General features: G+C 35.9%; 3 protein-coding genes across 3 annotated transcripts; 2 read left to right on the top strand and 1 right to left on the bottom strand.

Annotated features, from left to right (window-relative positions):
• Positions 1–9389: 9389 nt before the first annotated feature.
• On the top strand, positions 9390–11367 carry grna.1 (granulin a, tandem duplicate 1). Its single transcript, XM_079485106.1, has 5 exons — positions 9390–9649; positions 9743–9931; positions 10012–10149; positions 10803–10932; positions 11070–11367. Exons 2-5 carry the CDS (start codon positions 9743–9745, stop codon positions 11081–11083), a joined length of 471 nt encoding a protein of 156 aa, XP_079341232.1. The 5' UTR covers positions 9390–9649; the 3' UTR covers positions 11084–11367.
• Positions 11368–11399: 32 nt separating this feature from the next.
• Positions 11400–12830, top strand: clxn (calaxin). Its single transcript, XM_079485107.1, has 6 exons — positions 11400–11569; positions 11721–11876; positions 12115–12219; positions 12293–12444; positions 12527–12631; positions 12720–12830. Exons 1-6 carry the CDS (start codon positions 11503–11505, stop codon positions 12771–12773), a joined length of 639 nt encoding a protein of 212 aa, XP_079341233.1. The 5' UTR covers positions 11400–11502; the 3' UTR covers positions 12774–12830.
• On the bottom strand, positions 11630–14581 carry rbm48 (RNA binding motif protein 48; the record flags this gene model as incomplete). The annotated part of the gene is given in 6 exon segments (XM_079485098.1): positions 11630–12907; positions 13025–13563; positions 13732–13877; positions 14126–14258; positions 14261–14315; positions 14456–14581. Coding segments are annotated over 6 exon segments (1071 nt in total). The 3' UTR covers positions 11630–12835.
• Positions 14582–14737: the final 156 nt, after the last annotated feature.

The raw sequence follows: 14737 nt of genomic DNA on the forward strand, positions 1-14737 counted from the left end.
TGCTGTTCACATTATATTCTCGCTAACTTTAATACCCAGATTGTGAAATCATGCGTGTTTAATATCAACTAACTGCACATATTGTAGCCATAAATTCATACAGTCCTTTATAGTTTTACACACGCCATAAAGAAAACAAAGGATAATTGTATCTTTATAAGAGCCGTTTTAGATTGTGCCTTTGAATCTGCCGCAACCAGTAGGCTACTTTGATTTTGGTGAGATATATCCCTTTGTTGTTTCCTAACTCTTGTAAGTCGCTTTGGATAAAAGCTTAATTCCTAAATGCAAATTGTTAAACAATGTGATTATTATAGGCTACTTTGTTCTAGTTACTTGAGGTACTATATTTCTTTCCGTTCTTTAACACTTCACAATACGTTTGTATTTGTTAACATCAGTCAATGCATTAGCTACATGCACTTAAAAAATCATGTAAATAAACTGTAATATTATGACAGCTGGAGAAAAACTTGGTTACACTTTACAACAAGGTGCTATTTGTAAACAATTAGTTAATGCATTAGCTAACACGAACTAACAATAAATATGACTTCTACAGCATTTATTAATATGAATACATGTAAATTTCAGCATTTACTAAAACATTATTAAAATCAAACGTTGTCACTGTTAACATGAGTTGATGCACCATGAATTAACATGAATAACTGTATTGACATGAATTAACATTGACAAGGATTAATAAATGCTGGAAAAACGAAATTGTTCAATGTTACCTAATGTTTGCTAATGCATTTACTAATATTAGCACCTTATTGTAAAGTGATACCAAAAAATTTTTGTAAAGTAAAAGCACATGTTATTATACGCCCGAATTGTAAATTTGCTGTTTATATATGTAGTTTAACATTTATTTACTGCATTTCAAACAATTGTGAAGATTCTGTCAAATAAAACAGTAAATGTACATCAGTGCAGTGTTTTTAAGAAGGCATGTCAAGTTAAAAATGGATCCAAATTAGATTACATTTTTTTTATGTAGTCACTTCTTTAGAGACTTATCATATTTGCATGAATCATGCTTGTTTTAACCGCATAACATTAAACATTTTGGTGGAGCAATTCTGTTACAGCTGATGTGTGTTTGAAGTTAAATAAATCCCATCTGGCTTGTCTTATTGAAAAATTTGGTGAGAGACTTAACCACCTGAGCCAAAATACCTCTGGCTCTTTCTGTCTGGCAGCGAACGTGTGTGTGTGTGTATATATACCCTGCCGCATATTTTAAAAAACTATTCTTTTGATGACATCATAAGTGTAAACGTGTCCTGGTTTTTATCAGAGCACATTTTTCTTGATCCTCTCGGCCCGTGAGCTCACTTTGCTTGTGGAAGATGCATTGCTCTTACAACACCTGAGCAAATGACATGTCCTGACAAAATGAGTTACGGCCGGTATGGCGATGTAGCAAAAATGTCAGCTATCTCATAATGACGTGGCCTGCTTTATTGCACAAAGCATTTTGTTCTACAGAGGTGTTTGGGCACATGGATCTTTTTCTCAAATGGTGAATGTCCACTGTGGTGAACAAGCAGGAATGAACTTCTGCATGTGGTTTCACAACTTATTAATGCTTATGTATTTACAGCTCAAGTACACTATCAACTCCAAATTGTAAATTCGTTTCTTTTTTACGCAAATGACATATTATTCAGTAGTAAAGGTCCAGTGTGTGAATTTTAGCGGCATATAGCGGTGAGGTCTGTAGAAATAACATGGTGAATTCCATGCAAGGGAACCTGCGGTGTATGTAGATAGAAATACTGTAGCTTATTGTAAGGTAATAAAAACATAAAGCTTCATTTTGTAAGATCTTCATCCACCTCTGAAGACAAAGTTATTTATATTATATTGCATTTCTGTCAACATTACTCCAAACATTGCACCTTGGACATTTGACAATAATAATATTGAAGGGACTGAAATCTGTGATCTGCCATCAAAAAGAACAGCCGACCAGTCTTCGCACACGTTCTCCTCTGTATATTCCTGAAGGCAAAGTGAGGCAGACCAAACAACAATGACATCATTCTCGGTCATAATGTGGTACTTCACTAACTCTCCTGAAAGCTCAGTTCGGCAGAGCTGCAGTCCAGACATTTTGGTGCTAAAACACTTTAGGGAACTGTAAAAGTATACGACTGGCCTTAAAGGTTACGGATATGCATGCAAGTAAGCCAGTGCAACTGAAAGTTAGGAGGAATCTGTGCTACATTCATGAGCTTTAATTCAGACTTATTTTAAACGACAGTTCGAGAAGTTTTAGATGATTGTTACAGGCAGGCAAGTTTCTGAGACGGCCTTATTGGAGAGAGCATGGTGCTGAGTGCAGGATTTGACATCCTTGATTTCCTGTCGCTGGCAGTCACATGCCGAGTGTGTGGGCGAGATAGTGAGTGAAAGTGGAATGCGTTAAAGAGGCGAGGCAGAAGTGCAGACGACTCTCTCTCTTTCAAACACACATAAAAGTACTGTTCTGACTGTCTAAGCCACTGCAAAGTGAAGAATGTGAAGACGTTTACAGGCAGAGCGGCGCACCAAGTCATAAGGGCTGGGCAGACGGGGGCCAAGTACTTAGAGAATGAGAGAAATGTGAGATCAACACGTCTAAGGAAAATAAATTATGCATGAGGACGTGAACATATGTGTACCGTTCATGTGTGTCACACATGCACAACCACATCTTTTGTTTCATGGGGACTATCCATAGAAAATGATTTTTATACTGTAAATTGAATATTTCATCCCCTGCCCCTGTTCATTGTAATATATAGGCTATTGTTGTTGTTTAAACTTTTGTGAAAACGTTTGCTTTCGCTGTTCATTTTAAATCAATACTTGTGAGATAATGTGAAGACATTCATATATTTTAAGTGTGACGTACTGTACGTGTCGAGAACGAAAATCTTTTTCCAAAGAAATTGCTTAGGAAGTGTGCAGTTGCTCCGCGCCTATCTCATCTAGAGTCTTGGTGTTCTCTTCCTCTCTTTCATGTTCCTCCTCTCTCTCAATTCCACATACTGTATGTTTTTGTCTGCTGTATTTAGAAATCGAGATTTGTTCAGTAAAACACATGTGAAAACCACCACTGAAAGCGTATTAAAAATAATCCCTTTAGGAAAGTCCCCAGGGGAAAATGTTATTGTTGCTCAGAGGTTGCTCTTTTGTACCTCAGGAAGTTTGAACGAGTTCTCACTTGTGTTTCAATTGAGTTTAAACTTGGTCTCATATGTTTCTCCCAAATTACTTTGAATACTTTTAGAGATCAGCACTAATATTAACTTTTCATTGCAGACTTGGCAAATCGGAGCTCAGTTTGTGACATTGTTGAGATCTCGTCTGAACGCTTATAGATACATTTGTGAGATTTCTCGGTGTTTGTGTTTTAGTCGTTTTTTGTCTTGTCTGATTTAAGCAATAGTTTCCATTTGCTCTCAATTTAATCTCATTGATGTCTAGGTGAAATAAATATCAATTAAATACATTATTTTCAATTACAAATGTTAAAGAGATCCTATCTATAATTTTGCTTTCTTATAAATCAGTATAGTCTGTGGGTGGCTCCCTGCAGCTTGTTTTTATGCATTTGCTAGGAAAAAGACTGAAATGTTTTTGTAGAAGAAAGCATTTTAATAACATTTCAGGTAAAACAAGGTTCAGTAAATGTTCATTTTACAGGGGGAAATTTATTTTCAGTCATTTCTCTGTGCGTGCAACAGTTCGACAAAGCAAAACATGCAAGCATGACTAAATACAGTACATTAGCTTTACACTCGTACGAAACTTTCTTGCAGATTACATCAGAATATATGAAATCTTTACAGGAACAAATCAGCACAAATCACCATCCTGTATAATATACAGAACATGGAGTGCTGCAAACACTGTCACGTCAATAGGAGTGGCCGGAATCGTATCATACTGTCCCACATGGTGCGGCTGAGAATCCTGCCGTTGTGGGGAGGGAACCAGGTCACTAAAAAGTGCTAACCAGATTGCCTGACTGCAATGATAATAGAGCGGTGCGGAGCCTTTCCTAGCCACAAGTGTGAGGCACTGCGAGGGCTCGAATCTTCATGTTGGCTCTCAATGTGAGTTACTGCTCAGAGTCTGAAAGTTTTGCCCTCAGAGATGGAGGGCGTCTAATGTTCTTTTGGAAGTACAGGGTCTGATCCATGTGTGTGACAGACATTTTGGGTGTTACAGGTGGTTTGAAGAAAATATTCAATGTTAAAACAAACACAAACATAGTGCTGGACGTATTAGAAATTATCAAGATAATTGTGCTGAAGATATAAAGTAACAGAATATTGTTCAAAATTAAGATTAATGTGCCAAAAATGGCACCAATAGTAATTTAGCAATAGTAGATAGTAATGGTAAATAGAAATCCTGTATCTCACAAGTGCAATGTTTAATTCGGCGTTAACAAAATGGGGACAACAAGCAATAAAGTGTGAAAAAAGACATGGGAATCAAATAAAATTAGTCCCCATATAGAATGCACATATGTAAAATGGGGACATTTTAGTTTTTAGTAAACCTTTTTACCCAAATTAGGACTTTTTTCTTGGTTCAATAGAAAATGTTATTGACAAAATTAAGACAGATATCAAGATATAAAATTTAGCACAAACATATTTTCTGTGACACTTCATAATGATTGGTTTGTTGCAAGGTACATTGGCTTGTTTACTAAAATGAAAACTAAAAAGGTTTCTGTTTTTTTTAAATCAAATAAAATATTGCCCTCATATTTTTGGGAAAGACTTAAACCAAAACATATTGCCTCAGAAAAGAACAAAAATTTTACAAAGTTAAGCCACTTTATTATAAAATAATAAGCAAAATGTAATTAAACTAATCTAAAATAAAATAAATTAATCTTATATGACAAATTATAGAAGCCTTAAAGGACAAAAAGCAGAACAAAATTATTTAAAAAGTTATTAAAATCAACATAAAAACCTCTTTAAAATAAAAAATAAAAGCTAATTTAAAAGATGAATAAAACTACAAACAAAACTAATAACTCTGGTATTTTGATTCTAACGCTTTGTTTAAAGGGTCAGTTCACCCAAAAATGACAATTCTTTAATAACTTACTAACACTCATGTCAATCCCAACCCCGACACAAAAGAAGATATTTTGAAGAACGTTGGTATCCAAACAACTTTGACCCCCAATGACTTCCATTATATGGACTGAAAATCTTGAGACATTTCTTAAAATATCTTTTGTGTTTCACAAAATCATATACAGGTTTGGAATGACATAAGGGTAAATAAATGATGACAGAATTGACATTCTTGGGTAAACTATCCCTAATAGTCCCCTGTCTATCCTATAGATCAGACTGTTTATAATTGACATTTGTACATGGCAACATACTTTTCGTATCAATCCAAACTAAGTTAGCTAAATGGCACAACGTATCAAAAACTTATAAATATATACAGACAGATTGCATCCATTTGTGTGGTGGCACAGTCAGCAATACCTCATGTTCGGTGAGTTGGGTTCAGACTGTGAGACTGGCTGCACTGTGGCCTCCTTCCAGACTGTCTTGGCTCAGGCTGTATCTTTCCATCCTGCACAGTGTCAGTACAGAGGCCCTGGACAAAACCATCCAAGCATGTGCAGGTTGTTGTAAAACAGACACACGAATACAATTTAGATGCAAACGCTGTCACATCTGAACATGTGCCTCTTTGTTACTGTACAGTAGATGGCCTACAGTTTCTCCTAAACACCGCAAACAGCGCTTAATGATCAACAGATATGTGCAGTGGTTCAATGTGGCCATCTGGAGGACGATGGTGGTACACACATACTGTCACCTGGCCTGGATATGGTGAGGTTTTAGCATAAGTTCTTCTTTAGTAGTTGAAACCTCATAAATCTACTTAAAGCTAAAGTTTTGGTTAGAATTTGAATCCGGCACAAAAAATGCAAATATGGCTGAAGTTTTCCCAAACATGATTTTTACAATCAAAACACGTTGTTGCTGTTTATTGGATGAGTGTAAATTAGCCTTAAGAATTAAGACAGTAGAACCTCTTCAGAAAAATTGTATAATGCTCTGTGTGATTTCACAACGTAGTTGTCTGTTGATTTAATCATTTAAAGTAAAAATTCATATCTTTGTAAATGTGGTTTATGTTTGGAACAGCTCTTTTTACATCCGCTGATCTGTGCTTACTGTTCAAGGTCAATATATTCCTCTTCTTCGGGGGATGTCACCGCTTGAACTTGTATTCTACTATCTTGACTGCTGTTCCTCTATTTTAATAATTGAATAGATTATTTGAGGTACAATTTGGGGAACAAAAAATGTCTTACTTCTTTGTTCACAGCAATAACGCCTTTTTGTTTAACCCCATGTGCGTTTACAAAATGGAATGTTTGTGATTTTTTTCCCAGGGTAAAAAATGCAATACAATAACTCATGTTAATAATTTGTATCTTAGTTTGTTTTCCTTTATAGGTTCCTTAAGGTTTAGGTGTAAAATACACCTTGAGATACAGTGTGCATTGTGTTCGCAACGTTATGGTGATACTGTAACTGTATAGTAAATAACCTACTACACACACTAGCTGTCCTCAGAACAGTATATTTTTCTTCTATCAGTCTTGAGAAAAAATGCGACCTGAGCCAAAACTGCACTTTCCCATGAGAAAGCTTTATTTTCATTTTTGCAACATCTGCCCCCTTAAACCTGCATGTATGCATCATGGTTTATATTATTTCTCTCTCTGTGTCAGTGCTCTATGTAAGTGTGCATGTGTAGATACATTTGCATGGAAATTAACAAATATGCACAATTCAACATTAAAACATTAACATCTGTGATATTTGGTTCCATCTCATATGAAATGGCATATGCATAGCATTTATTAAACTTCAGTGGTTTCTTCAAACACCTCAATACATTTGTATATATTAGTACAGAAATTTGTTTAAGTTTGCAGTTGTCCTTACGGTGATGCAAAAACAAAACACGCAAACATGTAAAAACTGAGAATTTACTTAAACTGACAGAAACGACAGTTTTGTTGACAGTAATTGACAAACAATATTAGTGATAGATTTGCAATCATTTATGTTGAGATGACATGACAGTAGGAAACAATGACATCATTTTGGATGAAACACCTTTACAAAGTAATGTTTAATATTGAAACAGTAGTCTTAAATCTTATACCCTTCACTGTACTTCAAATAAAAATATGTTTCTGGTTGTTCTGTCTCACAGTAAATGCCTGCAAAAGTAAATAGACCCAACATAAACAAGAATTTGCTTTACTCTGATCATAAACAAAATTCGTATCGCTATGAATTAAATGAAATACATTTTAGTTTACTAAAATCTTAATTTAAAAATAATTCAAAATAAAGACCAATAAATAACTTTTAATATTCCATATTTGCTTTCTGTTTGTGCATTGGAGATAGTTGTAGTGTAATTTCTTTTTTTCTCACTTTTAACTTGCAGATGGATTCCAGTGTTGGTATTGTTCATGGCAGTGCTGGTTGCTGCAGAAGAGGCGATGACTGATCTCTCCGCCCAAGAAAATCTTGCCGTTGTGCATTGCAATGTTTCAGGGTGTGTCCTGATTACACAACCTGCCGTCGGAATCCTTTTGGGTGGTGGAGCTGCTGTCCTGTCCCTATTGAAAATAGAAGACTGGAAAATGTGCACTTTTTTTACTGTTCAAACTGTATAGATTGATGATAAGCTCCAAATTTGTTAACATTTATTAACGCACCAAATGTAGTTAACTAACATTAGGAAATAGAACCTTATTTAAAATATGACCTGTTGTTTTATTTCTTCACACTCATGTAGGGTCAGTGCTGCAGGGATGGACAGCACTGCTGTCGTCATGGATATCACTGTGATTCAACATCATGCCGTTGTGAAAGGGGTTGGTTGAAACTTTTCGGTTGAGATTTTTATATGAAAGTAGTTGTGTGTAGTTCAGTAGTTTATATGTAGTTCTGATGCATTCTTAAATCATTTAAACAGAATTTCTCGATCCATATATGACCTATAAAAACATTCATTATGATTATACTAATAAATCTCTAATCTGTGTTTATAGGGTCTGTGCTGTAATGACAGTAAACCAACAGTTCACCATTGACTGCCATAGAAGGACATTGTTTTTTCATTTTTTGGTTCTGTCAAACACAAAGGAAGATATTTTGTGGAATGTTGGAAAACGAGTATACTTTTAAGAAAATGGGTTCTGATAAACCAGAAGTCATTGTAATTCTCACTTCCCCCTCAGCGGTGATCAGGAGGATTTGTGATGTTTGTATAAACTTGATGATTGGTGTACATTGGTATTATTTTGTTTAAAGATCATATTAATTCAGGAATGCCATTCAGAGACAACAAAACATATTTTCATGTTGCAAAGAGCTAAATATTTTACACCAACCATCCGGGTTTTTTTTTGTAAGCATTTGGATAAATATGTGTGTAAGTGTGCTGTTTACGTCACTTTTTATAGCCTATAAACGTATGACTACACTTTTCCCCAAGTATTTACACTTTTGCATACTTTGTCATTGCTCTCAAAGTTAAAGAACGGCCATTATCCAAATGTATTAGATTTATGAATTTAAAACATTTTATACTGTGAAATCACTTTGGCAAATCCTTGTTCGATAAACGTTTGTTTGCATTTGTGAATGTTTTCTTTTATGTCTATTCATTATTAAACTGAGCATCCTCAAGTGTGTGTTGTATATAACATTACTGACATTATTGAAGTAACAGGCACCCTTTACAGTAAAGGTGTGTATGGTTTAGGTTCGAGTTAGTATCATAACTTGCTGTGTATAAAAGTCTATATAACAAATGCTGGACCTAACAAATGCTGGACGAAGGACGTGGCGACTCTACAAAACTTCAGTCGCTATTAGATTATTAATGATAATTTTAAATCTAACTTTGTTTTTTATTTTTGCCTTGTTGTGCAAGCACTGTCGAGCTTGTGCAGAGGCAGCAGTTTTTGCCAGAGGGGAACTGGAATCCCCTGGTTAGGCCTGGTCTCCCTCTGAGGTTGGAGTTTTGGGTTCCTCGCCACCGTTTGCATACTGTTTTGCACTGTTTGCCTGGCCGGGGGGGCTGCTAGAATTTGATAGTATTATTTAATTAACTCTGCATATAGGAATTTATTGTGTGTCTGATATTTGACCTGTGTTTTGACTTCCATAACCTTTTATGATTTACTTAGAGTCAATGTTTTCTTGTACAGCTGCTTTGTAACAATGAAAATTGTAAAAAGCGCTATATAAATAAAGCTGACTTGACTTGACTTGACTATATAATGGAAGTGTGTGCATTTGTGTGGTTTTTTGGTTGGTTACACTAATCCCTTGTTTCACAATCTGGGGCATTTTTCCCCCAGAATTGAAACTTAAACACACTCCAACAAGTTGAGGAACTCATCAAGCATTGACTTTAGTGTCTTGGTTAAAATGTAACCAAACTTGATCTTTTTTAAAGAGGGAGGGGCCACGTGCATAAATACAAGTCAAGGCAGATTCAGGACATCGCAGACATCAGAAAAACCTGACCCACAGAAGAAGAGATACACTTTAACAGCAAGGTAAACCCAGTTGTTTAGTATGAATGTAGGTTTATGTTCGTTTAGTAATAAATCACATTTAACATTTTACTAAGAACCTGTTTGAATGTTTAGATGGTACCAGTGTTGATGTTCTTCATGGCAGCGCTGGCAGCTGCAGATGATACATTAACTGAGATCTCCGCTCCAGCGGAGTCTCCCTCTCTCTCTGTGGTGTTCTGTGACTCATTCACTTATTGTCCCGATGGCACAACATGTTGTCGAACTCCTTACGGCCAGTGGACCTGCTGTCCATTCTCTATGGTAAATAGATCAGAATCCGTGAATCTGTATTTTATGGTCTATGTTTATTGTTTATAATTAAGTTTTTGATTCTTCTCTAGGGTCAGTGCTGCAGAGATGGAATTCATTGCTGTAAACATGGCTATCGTTGTGATTCTACATCAACCCAATGTTTGAGGGGGTGGATGAAACTGCCATCTTCCGTCCAGCCGGCTTCAAAAGCCTTCCAGAAAACTGAGGTGTGTGCTTCTACTTTGTGACTCCAAAGTGAAATAACTTTTTGAAGATTTATTCCGATTTATGCTCGATTACTTGAAATAAAGCTATCTCACTTTAAAATGTAAAAATTTACTGTTTTGATATGAAGATATTTTTGGCATATGTTTTACCCATATTTTTTTCTGCACTGCATTCTTTTAAAGTTATAAATCCCTTAAATGACAAGATAATGTTCTGGCAGAATTTTTTTTCACTTTTTGTAAGTGTAAGGTCACTGTCACATGACATCTTATCATAGAGTTGAGCAATGTAAAGTGTGATTAGGGGCGGGGCGATGTGAATGTTGTACCAACAAAAAAATTAAATCATGTGAGTTGACCATGATTTATAAAAGGAAATAAATGGGATTTCTGTCAAGTACAGATACAAGCTCTGTTTAAAGAATTCATCTCCCTGTAAACTATTAGTAAATTACCTTTAAATTAGATTTTAACAAGTAAAAAACAATGTATCTCCCACATTGTACAAAATAAAATAAAAAATCATCTGAATCAAACGACGGCATTTATTAATATTAATACTAATATAAACAGTATACTAAACAATACGTCATGAATAAAACAGGGATAAAAGGCTTCAGAGCAAGACTTCTAAAATGGTTTTCTTTTTTAAGTTTCTTCTAGTGGATGAGGCTCTTGAAAGGCAGAATCAGGCAGAGATTGTACAATGTGATGGAAATGTCTCCTGCCCAGCTGAGAAGTTCTGCTGCAAGACCCAAGATGGCCAGTGGGGGTGCTGCAGAGGTAAGAACTATTTAACTTTTTCAGACCTAATCAGATTTATATATATTTATCAAAATGTACAGGTTTCAATCCAACAAGTACATGCATATCAATTATGATTATCATTTTTTTTTCATTATACCTTCTCTGTTTTATAGGGCCAGTCCTGTGAGGATAGAAAACACCCGTGACCGCATTCACCTGTTACCAAAGATTATTAATGTGATGAATACAAGTCCAATGAATTCGTCAAATCATTTAATAAACGTTTCTTTGCTTTTGTCGTGTGTATTTACTACTTTGACTATCATCTATGCATTACTCATCTGTGTATCCTCTGTGCATTTTGAATAGCAATTCCGTGATTTTATGGTTTATGCAAACCAATAATTGATTTAATAGACGTATAAAATAAGATATTTTTGCCAGCGCCTTTAATAAAAGGTTGTTTCCCTTCGTGATCGTGTTTTTCTTTTAATCACCCATCCATCCGCGTTTATTCTACAAAATACGCCCCTCGGAATACATAGCTCCGCCCATCACCCGTTTCTATAGCAACAGAAAACATCCAGGCTTTTGAATAGGAAGAAAATGTCGGCGATGAACAGAAACTTCATACAAAACTTTGCCGAAACCTTGCGCAAACAAGTCAAACATTGTAAGTAGGCCCTATCTCAAACCTATTTTTATTTTCGTTTATATTATAGTAAAGAAGCATGATTAGTTCAAACTCAGAAGTAGAAACTCTTTATACCATTGGAATGTGTTTCTGAGTGATAAAAATGAACACTATGTTGATCATGTTGTAGTCAACACAATGGAGGTGGAGTGTCTGATAAGACTGTTTAATGCTCTGCTGGGAGAACAGACAGAGAGAAAAGCGGGACATGGCCTAGACCGGCTCAACTTCAGACATATACTGCACAACACATTTGACATGACTGACGATATGATGATGGACAGAGGTACATTTTTTTAATCTGTCGTTAAAAACTTAGTTTTTATTAGTTACTTTTTTACTGTTGGGAGAATTCAGTAACTGTGAGTTAAAATATCTTACTCAGGGCAGTACTAAATTTAAAACAAAGTGGGGATATTTATGATCTTTATCTCTTATTACTAGTTTTTAAGGGGTGTGTAAACCTGAATATAAGAAAACATATCAATCTATGATATTAAGTTGGTAACCACCTGTGCTTTCAGTCTTCCGTGCATTTGACAAGGACAATGACAGCTATATAAGTGTGAAAGAATGGGTAGAAGGTCTGTCTGTCTTTCTACGGGGGACAATGGATGAAAAGATTAAATGTAAGTATTTAAAAGTAAAGTTATAAACGTGGTATGGACATGACATCACACACTGTTTCACGTATAATCTCAGACTGTTTTGATGTATACGACCTGAACGGTGATGGATACATATCGCGAGAGGAAATGTTTCATATGCTGAAAGACAGTCTTATTAGACAACCCACTGAAGAGGATCCAGATGAGGGGGTTAAGGATCTTGTGGACATTGCATTGAAGAAAATGGTATTAATGCTTCCAATATTATTGACTATTTTCAATACAAAACATTTCACTATAAAAAATACATGCCACTGTTGTTTTTCAGGACTATGACCATGATGGAAAAGTATCTTATGTTGATTTCAAGTCGACGGTCAGAGATGAAAACCTTTTACTAGAAGCTTTTGGCAACTGCCTCCCACATCTAAAGGTAAAACGCACAAGCTAATTTTTGTGGAGATATCATTTAGCACCCTTTAAATTGCCAAAATCTAAACTGTTCATGTTTTTTTTGGCAGCGTATACAGTCATTTGAGCAACAAGCATTCCAGGAACCACAAGAACTTCACTGAATTGTCCACTAAAGAAAATGTGTCTCAATATTTTTTGTGGCAGAATAAATTATGGGATTGTCTTAAATTCTTCTACGAGGCTTTGCAGTGGTGCTCTTTCCTTGTGCAGGTTTGATCTCTGGTACAGATGTAACCTGAAAGATAAAAATGTAAATGAACTATTTTAATGAACTACATTAAAAGCAATAATTGACTGTTGTGCGGCAGTATAAAATGTAGTTAAATATTTACAATAAACAAAATAAACAAACCTTAGTAATTGTTCGACGAATCAAATTGGCGGTTACATTCAATGATTCATCCTCCATGTCCAATTTGGGCATTTCTGGTAGTTTCGGACCAATCATGGGTCCATTTTTGTCCATTTCTTTTGAAAAGAGTAATTCTTCCTCTGATTTTCTTTTTCTGCTTTCTAAATGTGCAGTCCGTGGTATAAATCTAGCAGATGCTGACAGGTTCTTCAGATCTTTTTCTTTATTACTTGAGGATGAACAGGGTGTGAAATGCTTCGAAGTGTCTGGTACAGGAGGAACGTAATGGTAAAGCGAACCCATCTTGTCCTCTGTAGCTAATGTCCTTTCCGTTCTCGGAAATTGTAACAGCTGTTGAAAACTGTGACAGCTATGAAAAAGATCATTCTTGGGTGGTAAAGAGAAATAGGGAAAGTCGGAATTTACATTCTCCTCTCTGATATTTTTAAAGTCTTTCTGAACCTCAGGAGCTGCAGCTGTTGGCGTTTCTGTTTTTGGAATCTCTGGGCTTTCATCCCACTGCTGATCGTGTTGTTTTGCTGTGGATACAACATAAATGTAGCCAGCCTTTGTAAATTGGTTATAATAAAAAAAGATGCTTAAAGAACCGAATCTGTCAAAATGTAATAGTCTAAAACAACGAGTTTGACATGTAATAACATGGACTAATATATTAATTCTATCAACCCACAACAACCAAGGCATACATGGTTTCTGGTTTACTCGGTTAACGTATCTCCTCCTATCCTGCAACTTCTGCCTCGTTTCTTCCACAGTTTCATACTCGGGGGCATAACAGACATGCAGTTGTCCTCCAAAGAAGCTCTTTTCATCAGTGTGACGCTTAGCTGCCCTGCAAATGTATTAGATTAGATTCAACTTTATTGTCATTACACATATACAAGTACAGTGTAACGAAATGTAGTTTAGGTCTAACCAGAAGTGCAATTAGCAAGTGCAGGACATACAGTTAGAATAAATACAGAATACAATATTGAGAAAATATTAAACAGTGGGCATGGACTATGAAAATAGTTATCACAGATGAAAACCACATTTTCTGACTCTTATTGACTATCAAAAGATTTAGTCCATCCTTACCTGGCACAAGTAAGCTTTTGGAATTTAAATAAGTAGACTTCAGTGAACTGCTCTGCTGGATATTCATCAAGCACCCTGTATTCCTCGATCACTCCGTAGAGAGCAAAGCGTTGCACGAGCTCTGTCATCACTCAATAGCGTGCACCCCTTGAACTAACAGGAACCGAGACTCTAAGTTAATGGTGTAAACCTGAAATCAGAGAGATGGAGCCATATAAACACTCATAAGACTTGATATGTGTGGCTTAAAATCTAACGTTAGTCAACTGAAAGCGCACTGTTTGGTAAGGTAAGTGAATCTTTTGGAATTAGTTAATAGAAGAAACTCACCTTAACGGCTTTGAGGTTTCTTCCCTCTCTGTACTTTGGACGTGTTTGAGCAACATGCTGTTGTTCGTGGTGTTTTAATATTTTTGGAGTGTCCCAAACAGAGGGCTTTGAAACGGAGGTGTCCATTTCCGCTGTGAAGTCGGCGACTGAAGTACACGGTTGTGAGATTTTCAAAATACAAGTCTCAGTTTTAAAATGCGGGTTTGGAGATATTCGTGTCCGTGCACACAAGGAACTTTCTTGGGTACTTGAAGCTTCCAGCACAAACACAAGAGAAAAACA

The sequence above is a fragment of the Barbatula barbatula genome, assembly GCF_947034865.1.
Source record: "Barbatula barbatula genome assembly, chromosome: 21".
In the NCBI taxonomy this organism is placed as follows: domain Eukaryota; kingdom Metazoa; phylum Chordata; class Actinopteri; order Cypriniformes; family Nemacheilidae; genus Barbatula; species Barbatula barbatula.